The sequence below is a fragment of the Pistacia vera genome, unplaced genomic scaffold, assembly GCF_008641045.1.
Source record: "Pistacia vera cultivar Batoury unplaced genomic scaffold, PisVer_v2 Contig754, whole genome shotgun sequence".
In the NCBI taxonomy this organism is placed as follows: Eukaryota; Viridiplantae; Streptophyta; class Magnoliopsida; order Sapindales; family Anacardiaceae; genus Pistacia; species Pistacia vera.
Genome location: NW_022196617.1, coordinates 485,612 through 512,836, shown reverse-complemented (window position 1 = coordinate 512,836; position 27,225 = coordinate 485,612). Strand labels below are relative to the sequence as shown.

Sequence of the window (27,225 nt, the reverse complement as noted above, 5' to 3'; positions counted from 1 at the left end):
AGTAAGTGTTTGGCGTCCCAACACTCAAACACTCCACACCTGATCTCAACCATCCTTTTCAACGCACACCCGTGTGTTGTCTTAGCGAGGCTGTGGCTAAGGATGAAAGCCACATGCCTACCCTTGCCCTTGGTAAGGGTCTTACACCTTTTGACTTGTGAGATTGTGCAATAGCAATCCTCTATCTAATACAAGGGACTTTGCTTTATTTTTTATTAATTTTCAGAAATCTCAACATTTCAAGGAAATATTATTAACATAATTGGAAACCCATTTTAACTGGAATTTAAACCTATTTGTAATCTAAGTACATTGGAAAAAAGGGTCCCGAAATTTATCTGAAAAATAATTTCTAAAAAATAAATAAAAACATTTTGTTATAGAATGTGGAATGTGGACGTCAGAAATCGTTGACCATTCAAATTGCGAAAATGCTGGGATGTTTTCATAACTCGTAGTCTATTGATCGGGCTGGACCCATTGACCGAGACCACCGAACCTGTGTTACAAGCAAGAAACACAAAGAAAAGAAACCCATCCATCTGTAAACGACACCGTAGTGTTAACACCCGGAAAGACAAATGCCCCGAACCGGCAACATCAACATCCCCCTATATTAATTTTTATGCAAGAGAAGAGATTACTTCAATTCAACTCCACAAACAAACAACCAGATCTGAGATCCCAATGGCTTTTTCGTCTATAAACTAACAACTTATTATATTCCCCCTCATCTCTCGTATCTCTTTAGCTCCTTCACAACCTTCCACTCTTTAACCTCTTGCCTCTCGGCTCTCGCCTCCGCAACAACCACCATTTTTTTTCCTAAAATGGCGAAATTACCCTTCCTCTCGACGTTCCTCCTCCTCCTCCTCTCGCTTCTGTCCCTCACTACTGCCGAGATCAAAACCCTAACCATCACTGCCGACTCCCGCCCCATGATTCTCTTTGAAAAATTCGGATTCACCCATACCGGCCACGTCACCATCTCCGTCAGCTCCGTTTTTGTTTCTTCCTCAACCTCCGCCCCTAACCCTAACCCTTCCCGTCTCGGTTTCTTCCTCCTCTCCGAAGAATCCCTCCTTCAAGTCCTCGTCGAGATCCAACAAAACCCTAACTTCTGCGTCCTCGATTCGCACTACATTCTAAAATTGTTCAACTTCCGTGACCTCTCTCCGCCGCCTCTCTCGCGCTTCAATCAATCGTATCCCGTCACGGCTCCCAATGAATACTCTCTCTTCTTCGCCAATTGCGCGCCGGAAACTCAGGTCACAATGAACGTACGGACCGAAATTTATAACTTGGATCGCGATGGTTCGAGGGATTATCTCTCAGCCGGTTTGACTCAACTGCCTTCGTTGTTTTTCTTCTTCTCGTTCTTGTACGTAGCGTTTGTTGGAATCTGGATCTACGTTTGTGTCACGAACAAGAGATCGGTTCATAGAATTCACTTGTTGATGGCGGGGTTGCTTTTGATGAAGGCGTTGAATCTTATTTGCGCTGGGGAGGATAAGCATTTCGTGAAAGTCAGCGGGACGCCTCACGGTTGGGATGTATTGTTTTATATATTCCAATTTTTGAGGGTCGTTTTGCTTTTTACGGTGATCGTTTTGATCGGGACGGGGTGGTCGTTTTTGAAACCATTTTTGCAAGAGAGGGAGAAGAAAGTGTTAATGATTGTGATTCCATTACAGGTTTTGGCCAACGTGGCTTCGATTGTGATTGGTGAAACGGGGCCGTTTATTAAAGATTGGGTGACATGGAACCAGGTGTTCTTGTTGGTAGATATTATCTGCTGTTGCGCCATTATCTTCCCGATTGTGTGGTCGATTAGGTCTTTGAGGGAGACATCGAAGTCTGATGGGAAGGCGGCCAGAAACTTGGCGAAATTAACATTGTTTAGGCAGTTTTATATTGTGGTGATTGGGTACTTGTATTTTACGCGAATTGTGGTGTTTGCCCTTAAGACCATTGCTGCGTATAAGTATCAGTGGGTGAGCAATGCAGCTGAGGAGACAGCGAGTTTGGTGTTCTATATGGTGATTTTCTATATGTTTAGGCCAGTGGAGAGGAATGAGTACTTTGTTCTTGATGAGGAGGAAGAAGAAGCTGCCGAGATGGCCCTCAGGGATGAAGAGTTTGAGCTGTGAATTCGGTAAATTGTTACAATACGATCATTTGGATTTTTGTTTACAGGTAGAATATCTGTGTCAAGCCTGTCGCTTCGGTTTAGTATTTGCATGTTGGGTTAGGGTTTTGACCCATAAACCTGAAAGGGATTGGGCCAATTTGGTAGTTGGATCCAGTTTGTTGGTATGGGCCAGTTTGGTGGGCTTGGCTAGTTTGATTGTTTGGGCCAGTTTGGGAAGTTGGGCTAGTTTGGTTGTTTGGGACAGTTGAGTGACGTGGGCCTGTTTGGTCATTTGGGTTTGTGATTGGTAGCCTTTGAATTTGGTGCTATTGGTGTTTTGGTTTGATCCATTGTTTGGCTAAAAGGTGATGTTTGGTTTTATTGTAAGGAAAGATAATCTAATCCTATTGCCTTGTTTTGCATGTTCAGAAAAACAAAGGCTTAGAGAGGATCTTGGCAGAAGCGAAAATGCACTGATACTGGGGGTGTTCAAAAGAACCGGTTAAAATCGAAATCGGCGGGTACTCGGAGTTTAGTTTCGGTTCCTACCCAGAACTGACCGTCAACGGGTATGTTTCAGTTCCAAATTTTTAGAACCGTTATTGTGCGGTTCCGGTTTCAAATTTTTGGAACCGTTACTGTACGGTTCTAGTTCCGGTTCCTATAGTTAGGAACCGGAACCGAAACCAGGAACCAAGAACCAAAACTAATATAAAATAAAATTAACGATTAGGGGGGTTAATAAAACTTTTGTAGAAAAAGTAATGTGAATACATTTATATTTATATTTCATAATATTTAAAGTAAGTTGGTTTGACTTTGAGAATCTACCTTCACAAAGTAACGGAGTTTGTAATTTTGAATTTATAATTTGTAATTTTATTTTTGTTAACAAGTGCCAAGTGGGGGGTATTTGTAAGTTTTTGAGGGTTTTTTTTGCTATTTTAAAAACTTTTGGGGGGTCATATAATTTTACTGGGTACCCAGAATCGGCACTGGAACCGTTGTTATGGGTTCTGGTTTTGGGTACCTAGGAACCGGAATCGTCGGTTCCGGTTCTAGTTCCAAATTTCAAGGAACCGTCAGTTCCGGTTTCGGTTCCTTCAAAAAATGCAGGGTAGCTGGAATCGAACACCCCTAGCTGATACCATGTCAAAGTTTAGGCTGGAAGGAAGGCAAGAGAGGCAGAATACTATAGAAGAATGCCAACAGAAAGAAAGCTTGACAAAAGTAGCAAAGAATAGCTTAAGAATGTCAAGAACAGAAAGAGAAGAGAATATTGTTATTGTATTACTTGTGTATTTGTAACGTGTACGACAACCAATTTATACAGTGGCTATGAGTATAATAAAAGAAATACAATAATACAATAATGGAAATACAATAAAGTCTTAATTATAAAATATTACAGCATTTAACCAAGTAAGCACTATATCAGTAATCACTTGATTCCAGCATGAATATCTTCAGCATTCCATATTTCATCATATTTGTGTGGTTTACGGAGGTGGATTTATTTATTTATTTTTTATAATTTTGATTGTGTCATTGATGATGGTGGTGGAATGAGTGAAAGTGGCTTACCAAGTTTGCTTGAAGTTGGCTTAGTTGTGCATTGATGCAAGTTTCTCTCACTGCTGGTATGTAGCTCACAGTCTCTTTTAACATTGTTGCTTGAAAAGTCTTTGATGAAATGCTTGAAAGATGGTTTTAGCAAAAAAATTTGCCAGTGTGTCTATTTAATCTTTAAGGTTTAATTCTCAAATAAGAAATGAAAATCTTGCCACATAAAAATGCAAATGCAGAAATGAAGAATTTGATGTGGGCTACAGCAGAACACTTGGGAAACCGGGGACTGAGTGAATTGTAGAAGAGTGTTGTTTTCATTGTGTAAATTCTCCAGATTTATGAGTAGGGTTACACGAGTTTGCTTTTCTAGGTTAAATATATGAGTTGTATATTGAATTGATTTTGTTAAATTTAGGATTTCGTGTAAACTAGTTTGAATGGACGGAACCGGGGCATCACCAAGTTAATTAATGAAAGTTCTGAGAAATTCAGGAAATGCCCCTGTTCTCTTTCACATTACTATCCCTAATTGATATTACCAATTAAATTAGCCAATACTTCTCTTTCTCTAGTTTCCAAAATTAAATTTTATATTTCGAAATTATAATAAAATAATGAGTAAACGACTGGTTCCCACCCAAAGATTAGTGAACTTTCAAGTTCCCACCCCTTGTTTCATTTATTCCAGATTCCTACCCTTAAATTAACAGAAAATCATTTAACGTAACGGTCAAAGGGCAAAATAGTAATTTGAACTACATTAAATCTTAAATAAAAATGAAAATTTCAAAACAACCATCTACATATCAAATTTCTCTCACAAGCATCCTTCATCACCCTCTCCTTTATGGCAACCGCAAAAACTTAGATCTAGCTAGATTCTTACGCCGTTGGACATCACCGCCACCACCACTAGCTTCCCCCACTCATCCTCGACAAAACCCATCCATCCCTTAGCCTCTTCAGCCTCCATTTTGGTCGAATCTAAGCCTTTTATCCGAGATTTGCCATTCCCTCACGGCTGTCGAAAAAATCCAGATATGGCCATATTCCGGTGCCGTTTGAGATCACCACCACAAGCTTCCCCCAGTCATCCCCGACAAAAGCCATCTATCCCCCAGCCTCGTCCGCCTCTATTTTGGCTGGATTTGAGTCTTTATCCACGATTTTCCCCTCCTTCATGACTGTCGAAAAAATCCAGATCTGGTCGGATTCTGGTGCCATTGGACATCACCATCACCACCACTAACTTTCCCCACTCATTCATCTCCCAACCTTGTCTGCCTCCATTTTGGTCGAATCTGGACCTTTTATCCGCAATTTTCCCCTCCCTCATGACAATCGCAAAAAAATAGATATGGTCAGATTCCGGCGCCGTTTGACATCACCATCACCACCACTAGCTTCCCCTACTCATCCCCGACAAAAGTCCATCCATCCCTCAGTCTCGTCTACTTTCATTTTGGTCGAATCTGAGTCTTTTCTCTTGATTTTCCCCTCCCTTGGGGTTGCCAAAAAAATCCAAATCTATTTGAGGTTAAAAAATAATTTATTAATTTATTTGTAAGAACAATTTGGTAATAACACTCTCCATATTGTGTCAGAATCCAAAAATTTTAACAGTGTTTAATTTAAGGGTGGGAATTGAAATAATGAAACCAGGGGTGTGAACTAGGCGTTTAGCTAATTTTGGGTGGGAACAGGTCTACTCTAAAATAATTTGTGTTTTATAAATTATAATAATTGTCATCTCAAATATTATTCGTGAGGTAGCTACATGCCTACATCTACACAGTTTTTGAGAAAGAAACAACTGACGTGCACGTGTTGTTCATGTGCGTTACAAGTTTGGTTTCTTTCTGCCTTTCGACAGTATCTAACTATCTATGCGGCTAAACGTTAACTGACCACCTCGGTTCAAGTTATCGTTGGGCTCGGTCCACTTACGTAATACAAAAAGAGGTTCACTCCGTTGTACGCCAAAAATGACATTTTATTATTTTCGTATTTTAAATATATTTGAACATTATACTGTACTTGTAAACTTTTTTTTCAAGTTATTTAAATATTTATATATAAGGTGTGTTTGTTTTATTATTTTAAGTAGTATTTTTGAAAAAGCTGAGTTAGGTTATTATTATGATGATAGAATTTGAATTTGAAAATATATTTGGTAAGATTATTTTTAATCTCCTATATTTGTTAATTTAGTTAAACACCTATTACAATAAAAGTTTTAAGATTAACAAAAACACTCATATCTACCCATTAAATGTCGGCGGGAATATATGAGTGGGTGGGGGTGTCAATTTATAAACTTTTATTGTTGGAAGTGTTTAGTTAAATTAACAAATCTAGGGGTTAAAAAAATCCAAGCGTTTGTTTCGCTATTTTTGTCCTATCCTATTTTCTATCATTTCCAAAATATACATTTGTTTCCCTATTATAAAAATACTATTATATTATATTATATTTAATTAATTTTAAACCCCCTAAATTTGTTCATTAACTAACACTCCTCAAAAAATTTTAAAAATTGACAAAAACACCCTTACTCACCTACATTTGCCAGATCCTAGCCACCACAACAGAAAGGTGGCTGGAATCTGGTATAATGGCGCACTACCAACTGAATCTGGCAGATAGTGAGTCGATCTGGCCTTTTTCGGCCAAATCTTTGGCCGTAGATCTGGCCTTTTCCGGCTAGATCCACAGTGGATCTGGTTGAAAAAGGCCATATCGGCGCACGACCTACCAGATCCAGTTGGTCGGGCGCCGATACGACGACTTTAGCCACCCTCCGATGGTGGTGGCTGACTACCGGTATTTAATGGGTGAGTGAGGGGTGTTTTTGTTAATTTTCAATGTTTTATTACAGGGGTGTTTAGTAAATTAACAAACCTATGGGTGTTTTTGTTAATTTTTAAATCATATCTCGTAATAACCATCCAACTCTTACTTTTTCAAAAATACTATCCAAAATACTAAAACAAACGCCCTCTAAATATTTTGAGTTAAATAGAATATGATTGGATGTTGAAAATAGTGAAACAAACATATATTTTGAATAGGATAGAATGGGAATAATAAAACAAACACACTCACTTTTTAAAAATAAATATTTAAAAAATTATATATGTTCAAAAATTGGCATAGATAAATAGAATTGAAGATAAATGATATTAAATAATTTTTGAGAGAGAGAAGTAAAAAGGTTAAAAAGTGTTTGAGATTAATTAGACAACAGCTTGAAACTTTTTTATTACTAAAATATGAAAAAGATAAAGAAATTACCTACCGTATTCTTCATCAAGAAAAGAAGAATAATTGAAGACAAAATATGATGCTGGTTTAAAATTAGTTAAATACAGGCTTTTCAATAATTTACAAAAAGACTTTAATAGAATTTATTATTTAAAAAAAATTGTTGATGATTGATTTTGACATCAACTATTCGCACGTGGGAAATGCTAAGCGGACTTAGAAATCACACGCAATATGAGAATATTTAGTTAAATAAAAGGTGAAAAACAATGTTTAAAAACTTATATTGTATTAATGAATAAGGTCAAGTCACATTCAACGAGCTGAGTTATAGCTTAGGGAATATGAGATAGAGACAGAGAGAGAGACAGAGAGAGAAAGAGAGATAGAGAGCTAGTCTAGAGTGAAATTAGCTAATCCCGCAAATGAGAGAGAATGTCTTTATTTATAGTCGGGTAAACCAAGGTAATGATTACTAAATCTGTAAGTGGGTGGGTACCATGCAAATCCTTCTCTGCGTCTCATTGCTCACCTACCCGAGTGATTTCCTCGACTTATGCATGAATTAGACACATGGACGATCCCCAGCCGTTGACTAGCTAGGCACTCACCTGCCGTACTAACAGGAGCCATACCACTTGCGCCAAGCGCAACGTGGTTGCACCTGGACGGCACAGAACCTCTCTAAGTTATGACCATTCTTTATTGACGAGACCTCACGTCAGCCCTACCTTTTTAGACATAACAGAAGTTCCCCTGTTTTTAAGGTTTAAGGAACGAACCTTGATAACTGCATAATTATGCCATGATTTGACATGTCCAAATGACGCCTGGTTGAGATGACCTAGCTGCAAGAATGTCGTAGAACATGCTTCGACAAGCGACCTGAGATCGCCTTCTGCAAAGTCAGCAACCTAGGTTAGACCCTACTCAGTACCATCTCGACAAGCCTCTTATCTTAACCGAGGTTCACAACCTGGTCATACTTAGCATATTTCTGCTGAAGGAATCACATCGCTCTGCAACCGACATGCGACAAAGAGTGTTCTGTCCCAACGACCTCTTCAGATGTTATCCGTTGCACTTGATAGCTAATCCATTAATGAGGTTTCCTTTATTCACGTGTTATGTACGCAATAAATGTCAGCCATGCGCATTAAATGCAAGTCATGCTGAAACGACATTCCTTATTAGGGCATTAAATGTGGATGAGAGCGCATTTAATACGGAGGAGAGAATTGAGTTGTCGCTCGATTATTTCAACAGAGAGACGCGACGATTGAATTTCTTGAAGCATGGCGGTTACTCTTTCTCGCTGATTAATGACACGTGGTCGCGATCAACGACCAGAGACGCATTCCATCCAAACGTCACTCGGCTTCGGAAATCCCGATCGCCATTTCCTCCACTATAAAACCCCAGGCTCCCTTTAAACAATGTCACAACACTTACATATTTAGAAGAAAGCAAGGAGCTCTCACGAGACCATACTTCCAATTTGTTAAGCTAGTGCGCATCTTCTGCTTACAGGGAGAAGTTCGACCCCCATAGCCAAAAGAAAAAGGTGAGGAAGGTCATGCCATTGCTTTTCTTTTTTCTAACGCGCTGCAGTGCTCGCGGCATAGGCTTTCGCCATTTTTCGCGCTTTCACGCGACCTGCAGACGTTTTTGGCAGTAGCACCACCACATTGGATTCGGTTGGCATGGCCCAATCCAATCGGTCCAACCTTCGACTGACCATTTGAAGAGTATTATTGAACCTCTCCAGGTAATTAATGACAGTTAGGTTGGGTTGTGAGCTTGAAGGAATATCCCTCATGATATTCTATTGGACTGGCGGCACTTCGAGAGAAGTATCCTATACCTGGGGGATTGCTTCATTACCATGATTGGTTCGCTCATATTCGAAGCCGCGGGCCATTTGCTATTATGGGACCAATTAGTCAGAGATTTCTCTGATGAATAGTAGGTACTAAATCAGGTCATTCTTCTGGAGTCAAACTGTTGATGCTTGATTTTGACACCAACTATTCGCACGTGAGAAATGCTAAGCGGACTTAGAAGTTAAACGTGATATGAGAATATTTAGTTAAATAAAGGGTGAAAAGCAATGTTTAAAGTGGTTCGGATGCTCAAAAGCGAATCATATGTCCACTGATATTGTATTAATGAATAAGGTTAGGTCACGTTAAACGAGCTGAGTTACAGCTTAGGGAATACGAGAGAGAGAGAGAGCGCTAGTCTAGAGTGAAATTACCTAATCCCGCAAATGAGAGAGAATGTCTCGATTTATAGTGAGGTGAACCAAGGATTATTACTAAATCTGCAAGTGGGTAGGTACCATGCAAATCCTTCTCTACGTCCCATTGCTCACCTGTCTGAGTGATTTCCTTGACTTATGCATGAATTGGACACGTGGACGATCCCTAGCCGTTGACTGACATGGTACTCACCTGCCGTACTGACAAGAGTCATACCACTTGCGCCAGGGGCGACGTGGCCGCACCTAGACGACACAAAAACCTCTCTGAGCTCTGACCATCCTTTATTGACGAGACCACACGTCAGTCTTACCTTTTCAGGCATAACAATAACAATTAAATACATTGGGGAGGGCAATTGCCCCTCATTGTCCTTGTGAGATTGTGTAATAGCAATCCTCTATCTAATACAAGGGACTTTGCGTTATTTTTTATTAATTTTCAAAAATCTCAACATTTCAAGGAAATATTATTAACATAATTGGAAACCCATTTTAACTGAAATTTAAACCTATTTGTAATCTAAGTACATCGGAAAAAAGGGTCCCGAAATTTATCTGAAAAATAATTTCTAAAAAACAAATAAAAACATTTTGTAATGGAATGTGGAATGTGGACGTCAGAAATCGTTGACCATTCAAAATTGCGAAAATGTTGGGTTCCTTTCATAACTCGTAGTCTATTGATCGGGCTGGACNCACGTCAGTCTTACCTTTTCAGGCATAACAATAACAATTAAATACATTGGGGAGGGCAATTGCCCCTCATTGTCCTTGTGAGATTGTGTAATAGCAATCCTCTATCTAATACAAGGGACTTTGCATTATTTTTTATTAATTTTCAAAAATCTCAACATTTCAAGGAAATATTATTAACATAATTGGAAACCCATTTTAACTGAAATTTAAACCTATTTGTAATCTAAGTACATTGGAAAAAAGGGTCCCGAAATTTATCTGAAAAATAATTTCTAAAAAACAAATAAAAACATTTTGTAATGGAATGTGGAATGTGGACGTCAGAAATCGTTGACCATTCAAAATTGCGAAAATGTTGGGTTCCTTTCATAACTCGTAGTCTATTGATCGGGCTGGACCCATTGACCGAGACCACCGAACCTGTGTTACAAGCAAGAAACACAAAGAAAAGAAACCCATCCATCTGTAAACGACACCGTAGTGTTAACACCCGAAAAGACAAATGCCCCGAACCGGCAACATCAACATCCCCTTATATTAATTTTTATGCAAGAGAAGAGATTACTTCAATTCAACTCCACAAACAAACAACCAGATCTGAGATCCCAATGGCATTTTCGTCGATAAACTAACAACTTATTTTATTGCCCCTCACCTCTCGTATCTCTTTAGCTCCTTCACAACCTTCCACTCTTTAACCCCTTGCCTCTCGCCTCTCGCCTCCGCAACAACCACCATTTTTTTTCCTAAAATGGCGAAATTACCCTTCCTCTCGACGTTCCTCCTCCTCCTCCTCTCGCTTCTGTCCCTCACTACTGCCGAGATCAAAACCCTAACCATCACTGCCGACTCCCGCCCCATGATTCTCTTTGAAAAATTCGGATTCACCCATACCGGCCACGTCACCATCTCCGTCAGCTCCGTTTTTGTTTCTTCCTCAACCTCCGCCCCTAACCCTAACCCTTCCCGTCTCGGTTTCTTCCTCCTCTCCGAAGAATCCCTCCTTCAAGTCCTCGTCGAGATCCAACAAAACCCTAACTTCTGCGTCCTCGATTCGCACTACATTCTAAAATTGTTCAACTTCCGTGACCTCTCTCCGCCGCCTCTCTCGCGCTTCAATCAATCGTATCCCGTCACGGCTCCCAATGAATACTCTCTCTTCTTCGCCAATTGCGCGCCGGAAACTCAGGTCACAATGAACGTACGGACCGAAATTTATAACTTGGATCGCGATGGTTCGAGGGATTATCTCTCAGCCGGTTTGACTCAACTGCCTTCGTTGTTTTTCTTCTTCTCGTTCTTGTACGTAGCGTTTGTTGGAATCTGGATCTACGTTTGTGTCACGAACAAGAGATCGGTTCATAGAATTCACTTGTTGATGGCGGGGTTGCTTTTGATGAAGGCGTTGAATCTTATTTGCGCTGGGGAGGATAAGCATTTCGTGAAAGTCAGCGGGACGCCTCACGGTTGGGATGTATTGTTTTATATATTCCAATTTTTGAGGGTCGTTTTGCTTTTTACGGTGATCGTTTTGATCGGGACGGGGTGGTCGTTTTTGAAACCATTTTTGCAAGAGAGGGAGAAGAAAGTGTTAATGATTGTGATTCCATTACAGGTTTTGGCCAACGTGGCTTCGATTGTGATTGGTGAAACGGGGCCGTTTATTAAAGATTGGGTGACATGGAACCAGGTGTTCTTGTTGGTAGATATTATCTGCTGTTGCGCCATTATCTTCCCGATTGTGTGGTCGATTAGGTCTTTGAGGGAGACATCGAAGTCTGATGGGAAGGCGGCCAGAAACTTGGCGAAATTAACATTGTTTAGGCAGTTTTATATTGTGGTGATTGGGTACTTGTATTTTACGCGAATTGTGGTGTTTGCCCTTAAGACCATTGCTGCGTATAAGTATCAGTGGGTGAGCAATGCAGCTGAGGAGACAGCGAGTTTGGTGTTCTATATGGTGATTTTCTATATGTTTAGGCCAGTGGAGAGGAATGAGTACTTTGTTCTTGATGAGGAGGAAGAAGAAGCTGCCGAGATGGCCCTCAGGGATGAAGAGTTTGAGCTGTGAATTCGGTAAATTGTTACAATACGATCATTTGGATTTTTGTTTACAGGTAGAATATCTGTGTCAAGCCTGTCGCTTCGGTTTTTTTTTTTCTCTCTCTCTCTCTTTCTCTTTTTAAGCTTTTAATTTTATGTTATAAGAACTTTTGATTTCATAATACTTTCTGTACCTTTAATGGAATTTTCTCGTGAAGATGATAGTGAATTCTGAATTATAGAGTTAGTTCAAATGTACGTGTTTTTGCTTGTAGCATTGTTTTTTCTTTTACCATCGGGCTGTATGGTGCAATTTGACGAGATCCAATGTTTTTGTTCATTGCATGTTTTGTTTTTGTAGATTTCATTTCTTTGATAGAGTATGATTAGATTACAGTTGCATACTATGGGTTTTTTATGCCGACGAAGAGAATTGTTGTAGAAGTGTTTTGAACATGTGCCATGCAGAATACATTTTATGTTACTTAAAATATTGCTGCTGATTTTAGTCTTTGCTTGTAGGTTGCACAAGCTAGAGTGTGATATCCTTTCATCTATCTCTTGTAAGTTGAGCTTTTGGTGAAAATTGATAAAGATCCTGTAATTCTGCATGGATTATGAAATCCATGGAGTATGTGTGTGGTTAGAAGAGGTGAATATTAAAAGTTCTACTAGGGTTGCACTTAGTGGGAAACCTGTGATTTCAACCAGTTATCAAGGGTTCAAATCCGTGTTAAAACTACATCAACTTTTAGAGAAAGGTCCAAGAATTTCAGGGATTTTTAGGTGTAAAAGAAAGTGTCAGAGTGGTTAGTTTTAACTATGCACTGCTAAGTTATGCAACATTTAGTGCATGTTTGAATTGATAAACATGCATCTGCATACTTGTGATGCTTATTCATTAAGTTTTGAATTGAATGCATCAAATGAGTGCATTATTTGGAAAAGACTGCAATTTTCTTTTTCGTTTTCTTCAATCTCCTTTACCCTTCAGTTAATTTGTTAATAAGAGGGATGCTAGCAACACTCTCTGTGTCACTCTCTTACTCTCCTCTTAACACGTGTAAAAGATAAACTGATCACCTTGTTTTTTTGGGGTTAGGCTATTGTAATACAAACTTTTGACACAAATTTTTGGCTATTAATCTAATGTAATCCAATGGATAAGAGAAAGAAGTTAAAAGTAGTTATTTTTATTACCAACTTGGGAACTTCTAATTCATTAGATCATTCGATCAATGGTTAAGAATTTATGTCAAAAATCTGTGTTCCGATAGCTTGACCCTTTTTTAATATATTATTAAGTTGTGACTTTCTTTGTCTTTTATACATGTGTCAAGATGGGAGTGAAAGAGTGATAAAGAGAGTTTTGTTAGCATTTCTCATATTAGCAACAACAATGCTCTCTATTTTCACAGTACTTTCTCCTAATAGTGCTTATTATATCTAAGTTCTCCTTTTGCTTCTTTCTCCAATTAATCTTGTCTAAAGTTCCTCTCTACTTTCTCTGAATGATGATATATGTTTTGTTTCTGTAATTGACAGTGGAATTTATGTGGTATGTAATATGTGAATGGAAAAAAGAATTTAAAAGATAATTTTATTCATTACTTCCATTTTGTTTTCCACTGTAACTTGAGTGTACCATGTGGGCTTGGTTTTCTTTTTGGGACTTAATTTGTTGTTAGGTTAGACTTCAGGAAGACTTATTGGATATAATAATATGCCATCTTGGCCAGTGCTCTGCTCTCCATCAAAGATTTGATTTCCTGCGAGGTTTAATTCCAATGCTTAATCCTAGCGTGAAAAGAATTAAAGTCTAATTTTTGTGTATGTCTACTTACAAATTCCTTTGTTCACAACTTGGAGATCTCATACCCTTTAACTGATGCTCTTTGATTTGTGGTAAGTTTGATGGTGACTCTAGATGTTAGGATGAAGGGACTTAAACAAATAAAAAAGAAACTAGAAGGCGTAGTGCCGAGTTGATGTGGACATTAGCATGCTGAGATTAAAAGTCTTGTTTAGATTGGATTTCATGAGTGGAGGTTACTGGCGAGAATACCCTGACTTGAGGAGTTGTTTGTTATTAGGACCATGAGAATCTTACCATTCATTAGTCTGTCTTGCGACTAATCCAAGGAATATTTTCTGCCCAACAGAAAAGGAGGTGGATGTAATTGTATATGAATCTAATATAGGGAGTGTTGTCATAGTTTTAGCCAAACTGGGGAATGTCAAATGGTCTGTGTCATTTTGCTTGAAGAAATAGTAGCTGTTTGAAAGTTAATACTTTTGAAATGGGTATCAGTTAGTTGTGCAGCTAGTCTGATTACTGGGCTATCTGACAATTTGTTTAATTAATATCAGATAGCCCTAAATTATATATATATATAGATTTTCCTCTATTTCTTTTTTCAGATGATGATAATACTTACAACACCCTTGTGAGTTGTGACAATAATTGGGGTTGTATTTGTTGAAACTATGGATAATAGTGCTGTTTGTCATGGTAAACAAGCGGAAGAAACTGTAAATTGTGTAAAATTTGAGATCTCACTTTATCATATATATCTGTGCATAGTTATTCTTTGTAGATTTGCTTGTTATCAATGGAATGGAGCAGCAAAGGAATGTATAGATAATGGGTAGTAAAAACTTAGAAAACCAATTACTAAGTCTAGATTATCCTGTTGTAGTCACTTGACCACTTTATAAAAGTTGCTGTGGAATCATGTCTCAGTTTATATTTTCTGGGCATATCTGCAATTCTGCGTCTTCACCATTGCTTGTAACTTGTTAGAGTCATTGCTGCTTATCTAACTTGCAGATTTCTGAATACTGAATAGCCGTATGGGTTTTTTAATGTTTGCTTTGCCATCTTTGGCAATGGTTTATGAATAAACCAAGTATGCTATACGTTGAGTAGAACAGGGGGGCCGGCTACGTATGAGAAAATTACTTTGATTTGAAGATACCTGCAAGAAAATTTACGTGTTGAGTATCATTCTCTGCCTGTTTTTGTCTGTGTGTTTCATCGAGAGGTCGTTTAAATCTATGTTCTCTTTCAAATTACTTAAAGCTCTAGCATGTAATTATAAATCATAGCAGCCTTTTCCATACGGTTCAGCGCCTTATGACATATTTTGACATAATCAATAAGTTATGAATTGACATATTTGTACCCTATATATATGGGGTCACATGAGTAAAATTAATGGGTGTTATTATATTTACAATCTAATTTTACAATCCCAATGTTACATTCTACTTTATCAGTTGCGGGGATTGTAAAAGAGAGTTCAGAGAGTTTTGTTATATTCACACTTCTTTGAACTTATTATTATTTTATGGGAAGAGATTTTAACTCAAAATTATGACTTAAATTGAGATACAAATTTTCAGTTTTCAATACAATCAAACATCAATACAATTCAACGATATAGGAAATTGTGAGGTGACAATTAAAATAACTATTTTCAAACTCTTTTTCACGTCTATTGTATTACACTATTGCAAAATATTCCTAGTCTCAGTTTAAATTAAAAGATCTTATACGTTATTTTATATATTAAATATTTTGTTAGTCTCGTGTTTAAATGAATCTTTATGGAGATTGTACTGGTTATAAGGTAAAATAATATATTTGAATCGCACTAACTTAGAGTCTTAGACTGCTTTCGCCAACCAGGGTTTAATTGTATATGAAAATCATGTGTAAATAATTAAAAATATAAAAATATATTTACAAATCCTATAAAAAAGATTTTCAAAATCAATTTGATATTAAATGTAATATTAATTTTTATTTCAATTATTTATATGATTAAACCTTTTATTTTTTAGTTCAATATTTACCACATGATGGACAATCTTATGATAACTATTCTCATATTCAATTTATGAAAGGTAGGAACACTATTTTTTGTTCTCTCTTACTCACTTTTTCATTCACTATCTAACACGTGCACAAAAAATAAAAGAGAGAAATAAAAAGTTCATGTTTGTATACTACTCTAGATCATTATTCTCTAATCTTATTTGAATTAAAAAGTTGGATATGTGTTTGTTTACTTATAGCGATTATTATTATGAAAATTAATCTTTATTATTATGAAAATTAATCTAAATCAAATAACATTTTTTTTTTTGTCTACAAATGAAAAGAGGGGAGAACTTGTTTTCAGATTATCCAATTCTATTCAATTTAAAACATTTTTCTATCAAACGCTATTCAATTCAAAAAAAAAAAAAATTTCTTCTTTCTTTCCTTCTAATCTGAAAATTAATCCACCCAAGACCACCATCACCTGCCAGCAACCACTGTCGGTGCTAGCCGACGTGGTCGGAACATCTGCACCAATCTGGCCGTTTTCGATCAAATCTATCTGGCTATCTAGCCATTAACTAGAGGTGTTCAAAACTGGTTAACCGATTCGGTTAATTGATTTTGTGAACCAAACTGGTTTTTCGATTCAAGAATTTTCCTGAGCAAAAACCAAACTAGTTTTAATTTAATATTTTATATATTTTTTAATTTATTTTTTTATAATAAATTGGATTTTTTATTTTAATTTAATATTTTTATAATAAACCGGTTTCGGTTAACCGATTCTCATATTCTTGTAAACCGGTAACCAAACCGAAAAATCAGTTTTTTTTTTACCGAAAAACCGTTTCGGTTTTTGAATTTTTTTGAACACCCCTACTGTTAATGATAGCCGATGGCCAGATTTTAGTTGTTAACGATGACCAAAGATCTAGCCAGAAACAGTAAGATCCATGGTGGATATGATAGGAAACAACCATATCAGTGCACGACCAACAAGATCCATCCAGTCGTGCACTGTTCCAATGATTGCCGGTTGTCGTCTGACGGTGGTGGCCGGAGACCAACTGTCCTCTACATGGCTAGGGCGCTTTAGTTAATTTTTATACTTTATTGTGGCGGTATTTAGCTAAATTAATAAATGTGGGGGGTTAAAAAAATAATAAATAAAATTCAATTGTCTTTCAAGATCAGCTTCATACTATATCTTAAGCTTTTAACTTTTCCTTCAGATTTCTGGGTAGATGGGATTCCAGTAAGGTTGCATTAGGTTCGGGGTGATATAAGATTAATCTTGTAATCTTTGTTTAATTTTCAAGATTCCCTCATTTGGTTATTAGTAATAAAATATTACATAATCTTTTATTGCAAATAGTGTTTACTGTTGGTAATATTGGAGGTAATCAGATTACCTTCCTAAGGGGTGTTAATAAAAGATTACCGAGGTAATCTTAATTTTGACCATATTTTGCCCTTAACCTTTTATCATTTAGGACACATTTGCCCTCATATGTCTACCAAATAACAATTATCCAGACTCCCTACATTTGAAAATATAGCTAAAACACCTCAATCACAAAAAAGTTTAAAAGTTAACAAAATACCCCCGGCCACCCAAGACCACTATCTACTGCTAGCCACCATCGCTGGCCGCCGGCAAAGGTCATCGTATCGGGGTAAGACCGATGAAATCTTGTCGATCGTGTGCTGGTAAGGACGTTTTCAGCCATGGATTTGTGACCCATGGCAAGAAATGACCAAATCTGGCCATTTCTTGGCCAAAGATGTGGCTGTGAAACACCATATATCTGGCCGTGAAAATGCCAGATCTTTGGCCGTGAAATGGCCGACGTTTCACAACCACATCTTTGGTCGTGAAACAGCCATATTCACGGCCAGATCTAGCCATTTTTGGATCCATGGCTGGATTAGGCTTTACCGGTGCACGACCAGCCAGATCTGGCCGGTCGTGCACCATTATGGCAGCTGTCGACGGTGGTGGCTAGCTGCCGGCAGTGGCTTGGGGTGGGTGTGGGTGATTTTGCTACAAATTAAAGTTTTATTTGCTACAAATTAAAGTTTTATATGGCTCATGTATTTTAGCAAAATTTCAAATATAGGGGGTTAAAAGAAATAGTTTAAAATAATAATAAAAATAATATTATATTATTATTTAAAAAGGAGGGCAATTTAGTAATCTAAATTAAAAACACTCATTCATTTATTCTCCCAACCAAACATATTATTATAACATACCCACCAATTTATTTCAACCAACCAAACATATTTCTCTAAAGATTCCTTGGTAATCTATCTTTCAAGTAATACAACATTCCCTGAACCAAACACACCCTAAGAGTATTAAGTATTTGCATTCAAGGAAGAAAACAGGTGTGGTTCACCCAAAGAGTCAAGCCATGTCTGTTGAAAAAGATTGCGACAACTCAAACGCAAAATTAAAGCAAGCAACTAAAAATAAAGCAAACCAAACACAAGAATTTTAAAGTGGTTTGACCCAATCAATTTAGCCTATGTCCACTATCCACTCAAACAATCCACTAAGTAAAAGCTTACAACTGTGCAATTTTTAGAAGAGAAAAATTGCAAATTCCTTACATTATACCAAAAACCCAATTACACCCTTAATAACAGCCCATAATAACTATTTTTTTGGTGTCTATTTTACACTTTTTGAGATACTTTAAACTTTAAAAACTCAATCTACTAGTCTATTTAAAGGGGAGAGTCCCCTTGCAACTCCCTTTCCCAGGCAATATGAGATTCAAGGCACAATCCCAACTCTTTTCCCTTGACTTGAATCCCCAAACATCATAGTAGCATCTGAAAATCTTACTCGTTTGATAGTCTTCTTTTCTTTCACAATAGGAATTGGAACAATTTTATCTCTTGATTTCTTAAGACACTCACCTTCATTAAACAAATATAGTTGTTTTTCATTTCTTTTGCCTTGCAAAATCAGAACATCATTTTTATACACTTTGCATCCATCTCTTTGACCAATGTAGGTATATCCACGAGAAGCCAACTCACCCAAATAAATCAAATTGTGACTACAACTCGGCACATACATCACATGACAAAGCTTCTTGACAACACCATTGTGAAGCTTGAGACAGACGCTACCAACACCTTCAATCTTCACTTTCTCGTTATTACTGACAACAATATTTCCATAATTTTCATCTTCTTTCAATTCAACAAAACAATCTTTATCATTACAAACATGCATAGATGCAGCAGAATCTAAAACCCAACCTTTTTCAACCTTTGAAGTTTGAGTTTCATCTTGACATGATACTAAAAATTCACCTTCATTATTAGCAACCCAAGCATCATCCTTCAAATTCTTCATCTGTTGAGCCTTCTTGAAAGCAAGCATATCCTCCCTTAATTTCTTGCAGCGTGGTTGGATATGTCCCTTCTCTCCGCAATAATAACACTCCTTATTACTGTAATCTCTAACTTTTGATTTATAACCTATCTCTTGAGTCCTTCCTCAATTAGAACCTTCTACAACTAGAAGATCTCCTCTAAGTGATGAGTTCTTTGATCCCATAAACCTTTCATTCTCACACAACAAGACAGTCACATCATCTAATTTTAAAGTAGATCTGTCTACCAACAAAGTTTAAACTAAAGGTCTATAATATTTAGCCAAAGATGACAACAATATCAATGCCTTTTCTTCATCCTTTAACACATAAAAATAGCTAACAATTGAGATACTAGCCTATTAAATTCATTTAAATGATCATGGAGACGCGTACCTTCATCCATCTTTAGAGAATACAGATCCATCTTCAAACACAATGTGTTAGTCAGCGATTTCGACTTATAAATACCCTCCAATTTTTCCCATAAGCCCTTTGGTGTAGACTCAGACAACACGCTATACTTTATCTTTGGAGCTAAAGCCAATCTGATTGTACTGACAGCTATCCTCTGAATTCTATTTCATTTTCTATCAAACATCTTCTCTGGCTTACTCTCTTCTAATGCATGATCAAGACCTTGTTGTACCAAAAGGTCTTGTATCGTACTTTGTCATAACATAAAATTAATTTTACCATCAAATAAAGGAACCTCAAACTTAGACATACCTCCAAAAAATTTGAGATGCTTGACAGCTGTTGATCTACTCTTAAATCCAACCTTCTCTCGAGCTTGCCTTCTCCTTGCTTGCCTTCTCCCAGATCACGAACCGTGGGCTCTAATATCACTTGTTGAAAAAGATTCCCACAACTCAAACGTAAAATTAAAGCAAACAACTAAAAATAAAGCAAAGTAAACACAAGAATTTTAAAGTGGCTCGGCTCAATCAATTTAGCCTACGTCTACTATCCACTCAAACAATCTACTAGCAAAAGCTTACAACTGTGCAATTTTTAGAAGAGAAAAATTGCAAACTACTTACATTATCCCAAAAAGCCCAATTACACCCTTAATAATAGCCCACAATGACTATTCTTTTTTGAGACACTTTAAAACTCAATCTACTAGTCTATTTAAAGGGGAGAGTCCCCTTGCATCTCCCTTTCCCATACAATATGAGATTCAAGGCATAATCCCAACAGTGTCAATCTGTGGCTCAGCGTGGAATGTTGATGATTGGGCTACTCAGGGAGGGAGAGTGCATACAAATCACAAAACATAAGAAAATTTTCAAAAATAGATAAAAAGTGCGCCCCCTGGTTTGTGTGTTGGCTCACCATCATTCTTATCTGCTTGATAGAAAGCAAAACATATACAGACCTTCTTTTGTTTTTTCCAAATCTGCTTTAAAAATAAAAAATAAGAAAAGAGAGAAAATAAAATATGTAAAATTTTAAGTTAATTAATGAGATTGAAATTACTCTTTTAGAAAAATAAAAAGAATACTTGAAGCAATTAATTATCAAATGAAGGGAAATTTTTTAAACCCTAACTCTATAATTAATTATCTTGGACCTTCTTATAGTTTCAATTTTCAGAATATTAAAACCTTTTATGTTGATCAACGAAACTTTGGTTTTGATTGACGATTCTAGCGGTTTTGGTAACTATCCGATCAAGGGATCCATCATTTTCTTATTTATTTCATCTATTTTCTTCTACTGCTATCTGAATGTCATCTTTTTCATCAAGAATATGCCCTTAAAATCATGTGATTTCCAAGTTCCTCATTTCCCTTTATGTCTAGGCTAAATTGCCCGACGTATCGGAGAAATTGGACCGAAAAGGCCCAAACTAGTAAATTTATTCCAGTTTGACACTACTACCCATATGAGAAAGTCCTATTGAGGTTTTTGATTTTGACTATAAGGGGCGTTTGGTGCTGAGAATGTTTTATTACTAAATATATAGGATTAACACTGAAATTGATTACTTGAAAGATTAGTGGGAATATTATATTATATCGTTTGGCTAGATTGGTGGGTATAAATAATTAATATGTTTGGTTGGGAGGAATAAAAGAATTATGGGAGAAACTTTTACTGAATTTCCCTTCATTTTAAATATAATAATAATAATATTATTATTATTAATTAATTATTATTATTATTAATATTATTATTATTATTATTATTTAGATTATTACATTTAACCCCCTATATTTGAGAATATACCCCGATCACAAAAAATTTAAAAGTTAACAAAATAACCCCAACCACCCAAGACGCCTACCAGCCACCGGCCACCACCGTGGGCCGCTGCCAATAGTTTTCGGACTGCGCACGACTAGTTGTGCACCAATCTGGCCGTTTCCAACCAGATCTAAGTATCTGGCTGTTAAAGGCTAAATCCTTGGATCTGGCCATTTTCGACTAGATCCATGGCCATCTGGTCAAAAACGGCCATATCCAACTGGTTGTGCGCCGTTCTAGCAACTGTCAGCAGTGGTCGAGGGTGGTGGCCGCCAGTCGTCTTGGGTGGTTGAGTGTTATGTAAATAGTTTTCAGTATAAGGGCATTACTGTCCAAAAATTTTATTACTTAGGGTGCGTTTGGATTAGAGGAATATAAGATAACGGGGCTAATCTTAGTTTATTTTATAAGATTCCGGTGTTTTGTTTGCAAGTAATAAAATATTACAGAAATTTTTTATTGCAAATAGTGTTTACTATTGGTAATGTGGGGGGTAATCCAATACCCGCCCCCACCCCTAGGATTAAAACATTACCGGGTAATCTTCATTTTTATACCTATTTTGTCCTTAATTAAATACAATTTTGGACACAATTGCCTCAAATGTCTACTAAATAACCATTACCCAGACCCTTTACATTTGAGAAATTAGCTAAAACACCTCAGCCACAAAAAAGTTTAAAAGTTAAAAAAATACTCCCAGCCACCCAAGGCCATTGCTGACCGTTACTCACCACTGTTGGCCGCCGATGTCAGTCACTGTAATGGTGCACAACTAGCGGGATCTGGCCGGTCATGCGCCAAAAACAGCTAGATCTAGCCGTGAAACAGCCACAAATCTGGCTATGAAACGACCACATATTTGGCTTTTTCATGGCCAGATCTGTGGTCGTTTCATGGCCACATCTTTGGTCGTGAAATGGCCATAGATCTAGTCGTGAAATGGCTATGGATTTGTGATCCATGGCCGGAAATGGCTTTGCCGGTGCACAGTCGGCCATATACAACCAATCGTGTGCCATTCCGTCGACTGCCGGCAATGGTTGACGGTGGTAGCTGGCTGCCGACAATGGTTTGAGGTGGGTGGAGGTGATTTTGTTACAAATTAAAGTTTTATATGGCTATGGTATTTTAGCAAAATTTCAAATGTAAGGAGTTAAAATAAATGATAATAAAAAATATTATTATATTAATATATAAAAAAAAGGACAATTTAATAATCTATATAACATATCCACTCCTTTATCCTCCCAACCAAACTTATTATTCACCAATTTATTCGAACTGACCAAACATATTTTCTAAACATTCCCAGTAATCTTCAAGGTGATTTATCTTTTTGTTAATATAACATCCCCTGTAATAAAACATTATATGATCCAAAGGCCCTCTTAGGGGTAAAATTGTAACAAAATTAAAATTAATTTTATGTAAAATGAGGGATATTTCTGTACCAAAAAATAATTTATCAGGGTATAGAAGTAATTTCAATAAGTTGGTCTATTTGCTATTTGGTTTACATACAAGAGCATTTCTATCCGAAATTTTTAATAATTAAGGATAAAATGGGAACAAAATTAGGATTAACCCGGTAACAAAAAATTAACACCCTTTCAGTCGGTAATTGAATTACCCCTAAGTTTACCTACGGTAACCACTATATTAGTATTTGAAGATTACTGGAATGTTTTTTAACTTTATAACTAAACATGGTAATTCTCGGATTAAAATAGATTGTCGAATTAATCTTTTATGAACCCGAACCAAACCCACCATAAAGATTTACATAAATTTCTAGACTTATTTATAATAGGGGAATGATTTTTAGTCTCGCTATTTTCTTCCTGCATCTTCTGCTTAGGTGAGGATGTAAGTGTAATAAAAAGCTTTATTCTTCTTCCTCCACTGTTTAATTTCAAAGCTTTTATATTTGCATTACCGAATAGTTAAATGAAATTTAAAACTGTGGATTTACTTTACCCACTTCGGCCCCGAAAAAAACCTCATGGTCTAGTAAACCCAATACTTTCCCAATAAGAAAACAGAGGCAGAGCCCGATTTCTGTTTGATGGACAGGGCCAGGCCGGCGTCGACGACTAGACTGATCCTCAAAAAATGGAACACATGATATGAATATGGTGCCATGAAACAGGTGGATCTCCACCGTTTAAATAATAAATACAGCAACATTTGTCATCCAAGTGTAATTTGAGCCATGCAAGACATGTATTATTAAGTCAACATTAATTGTGCTGTACCTTTCGAAATTGTTATTGGATAATATGGGCGGCTTCTGCTTATGTTACCATAACATTTCCATTTACACCCACGAATTCAATACCATTAATGCAAGCTTGGTCCATCCTTTCTTTAATTTGTAGAATTCAATTCCTTTTAATAGTGTACTGCTTCGTGGAAAATGAGGGCTAATGTTAAAAGAGGTGGGGAAACATGGTAACTTTCTGAGCTTGATGCAATCCTAATAATGATGTTTTTATCTTGGAAATAATGGAACCTGTAAAAAAATGGATTGTAGCAGAAGAAAATGGCAACATCATCATAAGCTTAAATAAATTCTATATATCCTGGAGAGATAGATGATCATTGCATTTCATCCTTAAAGCTTATTGAACTCAGAAAATTGATGAAGTTATTGGCCCCTATATACTTAAGTTGGTCATTTATGTGCCCCACAGGAATATCAAAGTTTCACCAGGGAAATAAGTAACGGGTTCCCTTAAAACTCAAGTTTCCTTCAGGAAAGTCTTTGTGTTTGGTGACTGCTATGATATAGCTTATCTCTTCTCTTTTCCTGACCTGGAATTGTCAATTCTCATCCTAACTCTCTCTCTGATAAAATATTGAAAGCATGAAACACCCACAAGAACTTGCTATTTTAACTCAAGTTTTTAAGTTGCAAATTAAAATTCAAAGTTAAATAAAAGTGTTTCGTGAAACATTGAAAGCAAAAGTGCTATTCAAATTCTGTAGAGGCAAGGCCGATAGAATTATTCTGGAGGGCAATTTCACCGAAACTATAGGCTTTCCAGTTGACAGATATTTTCTTTAACCTAATCGGCTGTATTTATTTCGTCCTTTTTAGTATCTGTAGCTGGTCAACGATAAATTCAATCTGTTTGGTAAGTATATAAAGTGAATCCAATACAAATTATCGTGCATGTCTTTGTCAATTGTCACTTTCACTAGGGGCCAAAAGCACCGAAAAAAAAATCTGCTGCAGGCTAATGTTGACCGTTGATTTAGAATTTACTTGAACATGATTATCTTTAAATCACCCACCTGGTAAAATTAAACCAAAAAATAAATATGCTGGAATAACTAACATATACTTGGTCAAAGTAAATATATTTTTAATAGCAGAATCTATAAATCAACTATGAACTACCCACCACTTTTTAGCAGAAACTCCACCTGACAGTCATAGCAGGCTGATAGCAATGACTGTGAACCTTCTTTGAACATGTTTAAGAAGAGAAGTAATGAGAAAAATGAAATAATTAATTAGATAAAAAGTTTGTAATTAAGCTCAGATTAACCGCAAAACATGTAGATATACAGAGACCCTTCATGCTCAATTCTCTGCCTCTCTTTTTCTAGCTTAAACAACATTACATATATAAACAAAAAAGAAAAAAGAAAACACAAATATCTTAGAAATAAATAAACCCAGAAACCAAATTATTATAAGCTCATGAAAATGGAAAATAAATAAATCAACGATCAGCAACATCTATACTAGCACCACAAGACAACAACCTGGGGAAAAGCCTAAACAATGCATTGCATGAGAATTTCCTCAAACACTTAATCCTTTTACGACGTCGTTCCTTGTCCTTTCTTTCCTCATCCTCCGTTCTGTTATAATTATTATTATTATTACACCCACCTTTTCTTTTTCTCTTTTGTCTTTCTCCTTCACTCTACCAAAACACATGCGGTCTTCTCATTCTCGGCCTCCTTATCGTCATCTCGCGAGAATTTGTAGCTTCTCAGGTACATCTGCCTGCACGAGATGCTGTCCACAACCCTAGGGTGCCCATGCACATGAACCCCACGGCGCACGTTAGACCTCGACGTAACTGATCTGACGAACTCGGCGTCAGACTCCGGCCACTTGTAGAGGTTGACGTAGGTGGCGCGAACAGGAACAAGTGGGTCACGTGCGTCGTTTACACAGGTGGATATGCAAACTGAGGTCATATTATGAAATTTGTTCGAGAAGTGGGGTTTTCCGGGAGATGATAAGAGATTTGAAATGGGAATTGGGGTTTTTAAAATGAAACGAAGGCTTAGATTGCAAGAAAGATACGTGGAAACAGACAGAGATGGGTGTTCTTTTTGTTAGTGGTGTATGATTCAGAATAATTAGCCATCACTGTGTTTTAAACAGGGGTGCGATGTGCTGTGTTGGCTAGATTTTAGACGAGTAGATAATCTAAATGAAAACCTACTCTTTTGACGAAAATGCCCTTGAAAATTTTGAATTCGTAGGGTAAATATGTCATTTGATTATGGCTGAATTCTGAATAGAAATGTATTTGGATTTTGGATGGCTTTCATATATTATTATAGATTTTTTTTTTTTTTTCAAATAATTAAAGCTTTTCTGTGAAATATATATAACATCCTTATTTTGGAGGATTTCTCATCATTATATAATCATGTCAGTATTTTTTTTTCAACTTATTGTTATTTATAATTTCAATATATGTATATATAAATTAAATAAATTTGAGGGGAATATGTTTGTGGTAGCGCTTTTATAATTACCTCAAGTAATTTGAAAAAATATTTGTTTATTTTAGCTAAATATAAGAAAATATATTAAGAATATATATATAATTTGGAAGTACGTAATTGATTTTGAGATATTATAATTTGGAATATATAACACAGGCTAGGGTAGCCAAGAAAATTAAAAGTGTTATTGAAATTGAAAACTATATAGATGATTGAATGGTTTATAAGGATTTTTAAATGTATTACTCAGGAGGTCTTAAATTCGAGTCTCTCTTCGATTGTTATAAGGGTAACCATTAAAGATCTTACTCGATCGGTAGTTTCAAGATCACGAAAGAGTTAAAGGTGCAGTATAAACTGATCCAAACAACACTGGTCATTAAAAATAAATAAAATAAAAGATTTGAAGTACGAATTTAGAGAAACATTTAAAATAGTTGTTGAACCTTCGGGGTCCTTATATTATATAACCTTTCTTTTGGCAAGTTCCAGTTATTGTGTATTGCGGGGGATTAATGATGAATCAACCAATAACATGCCACGAGTTGGATTCTAAAATTATTAAAATTGAATAAGTTGTGGAAATATAATTTTATAAGTTAGTTAGGTATGTTATAATAATTAATATTTGGATTATTACTTAGCATATCAGAGAAAGGCGACTTTTACAGCACTTTTATATAAATATAAAAATCATATTAGACTGAATTGTTGCTTATAATGAACCACTATGATTTCCTATTAATTAATTTCAAACTATCATTATTTTAGTTAATATACAACCCCATCACTATATTATGGGTCCCCTTAATTATCACTAGATAAGTAATCTTATGGGTCTAAAATTCCTCTATTTTCCCCCAAAGAAATCCTAATATGAAATTTGACAATATAACATCAAGTATCAAAAGAGGCAGCTAGATATTTCCCAATTATAAAAATTAAATTAAAAATCAACTAATCACAATTAGTATAAACACTACACATCCTAAATAAGATTTGAAATAGTATTAGTAAGTACTTT

At 36.4% G+C, this 27,225-nt stretch overlaps 3 protein-coding genes across 3 annotated transcripts; 2 read left to right on the top strand and 1 right to left on the bottom strand.

Moving 5' to 3' along the window:
* Positions 1-626: 626 nt before the first annotated feature.
* On the top strand, positions 627-12,306 carry LOC116115788 (protein CANDIDATE G-PROTEIN COUPLED RECEPTOR 7-like). The gene is made up of 2 exons (XM_031401920.1): positions 627-2,228; positions 12,081-12,306. Exon 1 carries the CDS (start codon positions 831-833, stop codon positions 2,148-2,150), a length of 1,320 nt encoding a protein of 439 aa, XP_031257780.1. The 5' UTR covers positions 627-830; the 3' UTR covers positions 2,151-2,228; positions 12,081-12,306.
* Positions 10,643-13,362, top strand: LOC116115787 (protein CANDIDATE G-PROTEIN COUPLED RECEPTOR 7-like). Its single transcript, XM_031401919.1, has 2 exons — positions 10,643-12,040; positions 12,489-13,362. Exon 1 carries the CDS (start codon positions 10,675-10,677, stop codon positions 11,992-11,994), a length of 1,320 nt encoding a protein of 439 aa, XP_031257779.1. The 5' UTR covers positions 10,643-10,674; the 3' UTR covers positions 11,995-12,040; positions 12,489-13,362.
* Positions 13,363-25,099: 11,737 nt separating this feature from the next.
* LOC116115791 lies at positions 25,100-25,756 on the bottom strand. Its single transcript, XM_031401923.1, is given in 2 exon segments — positions 25,100-25,298; positions 25,348-25,756. Coding segments are annotated over 2 exon segments (438 nt in total). The 5' UTR covers positions 25,662-25,756; the 3' UTR covers positions 25,100-25,174.
* Positions 25,757-27,225: the final 1,469 nt, after the last annotated feature.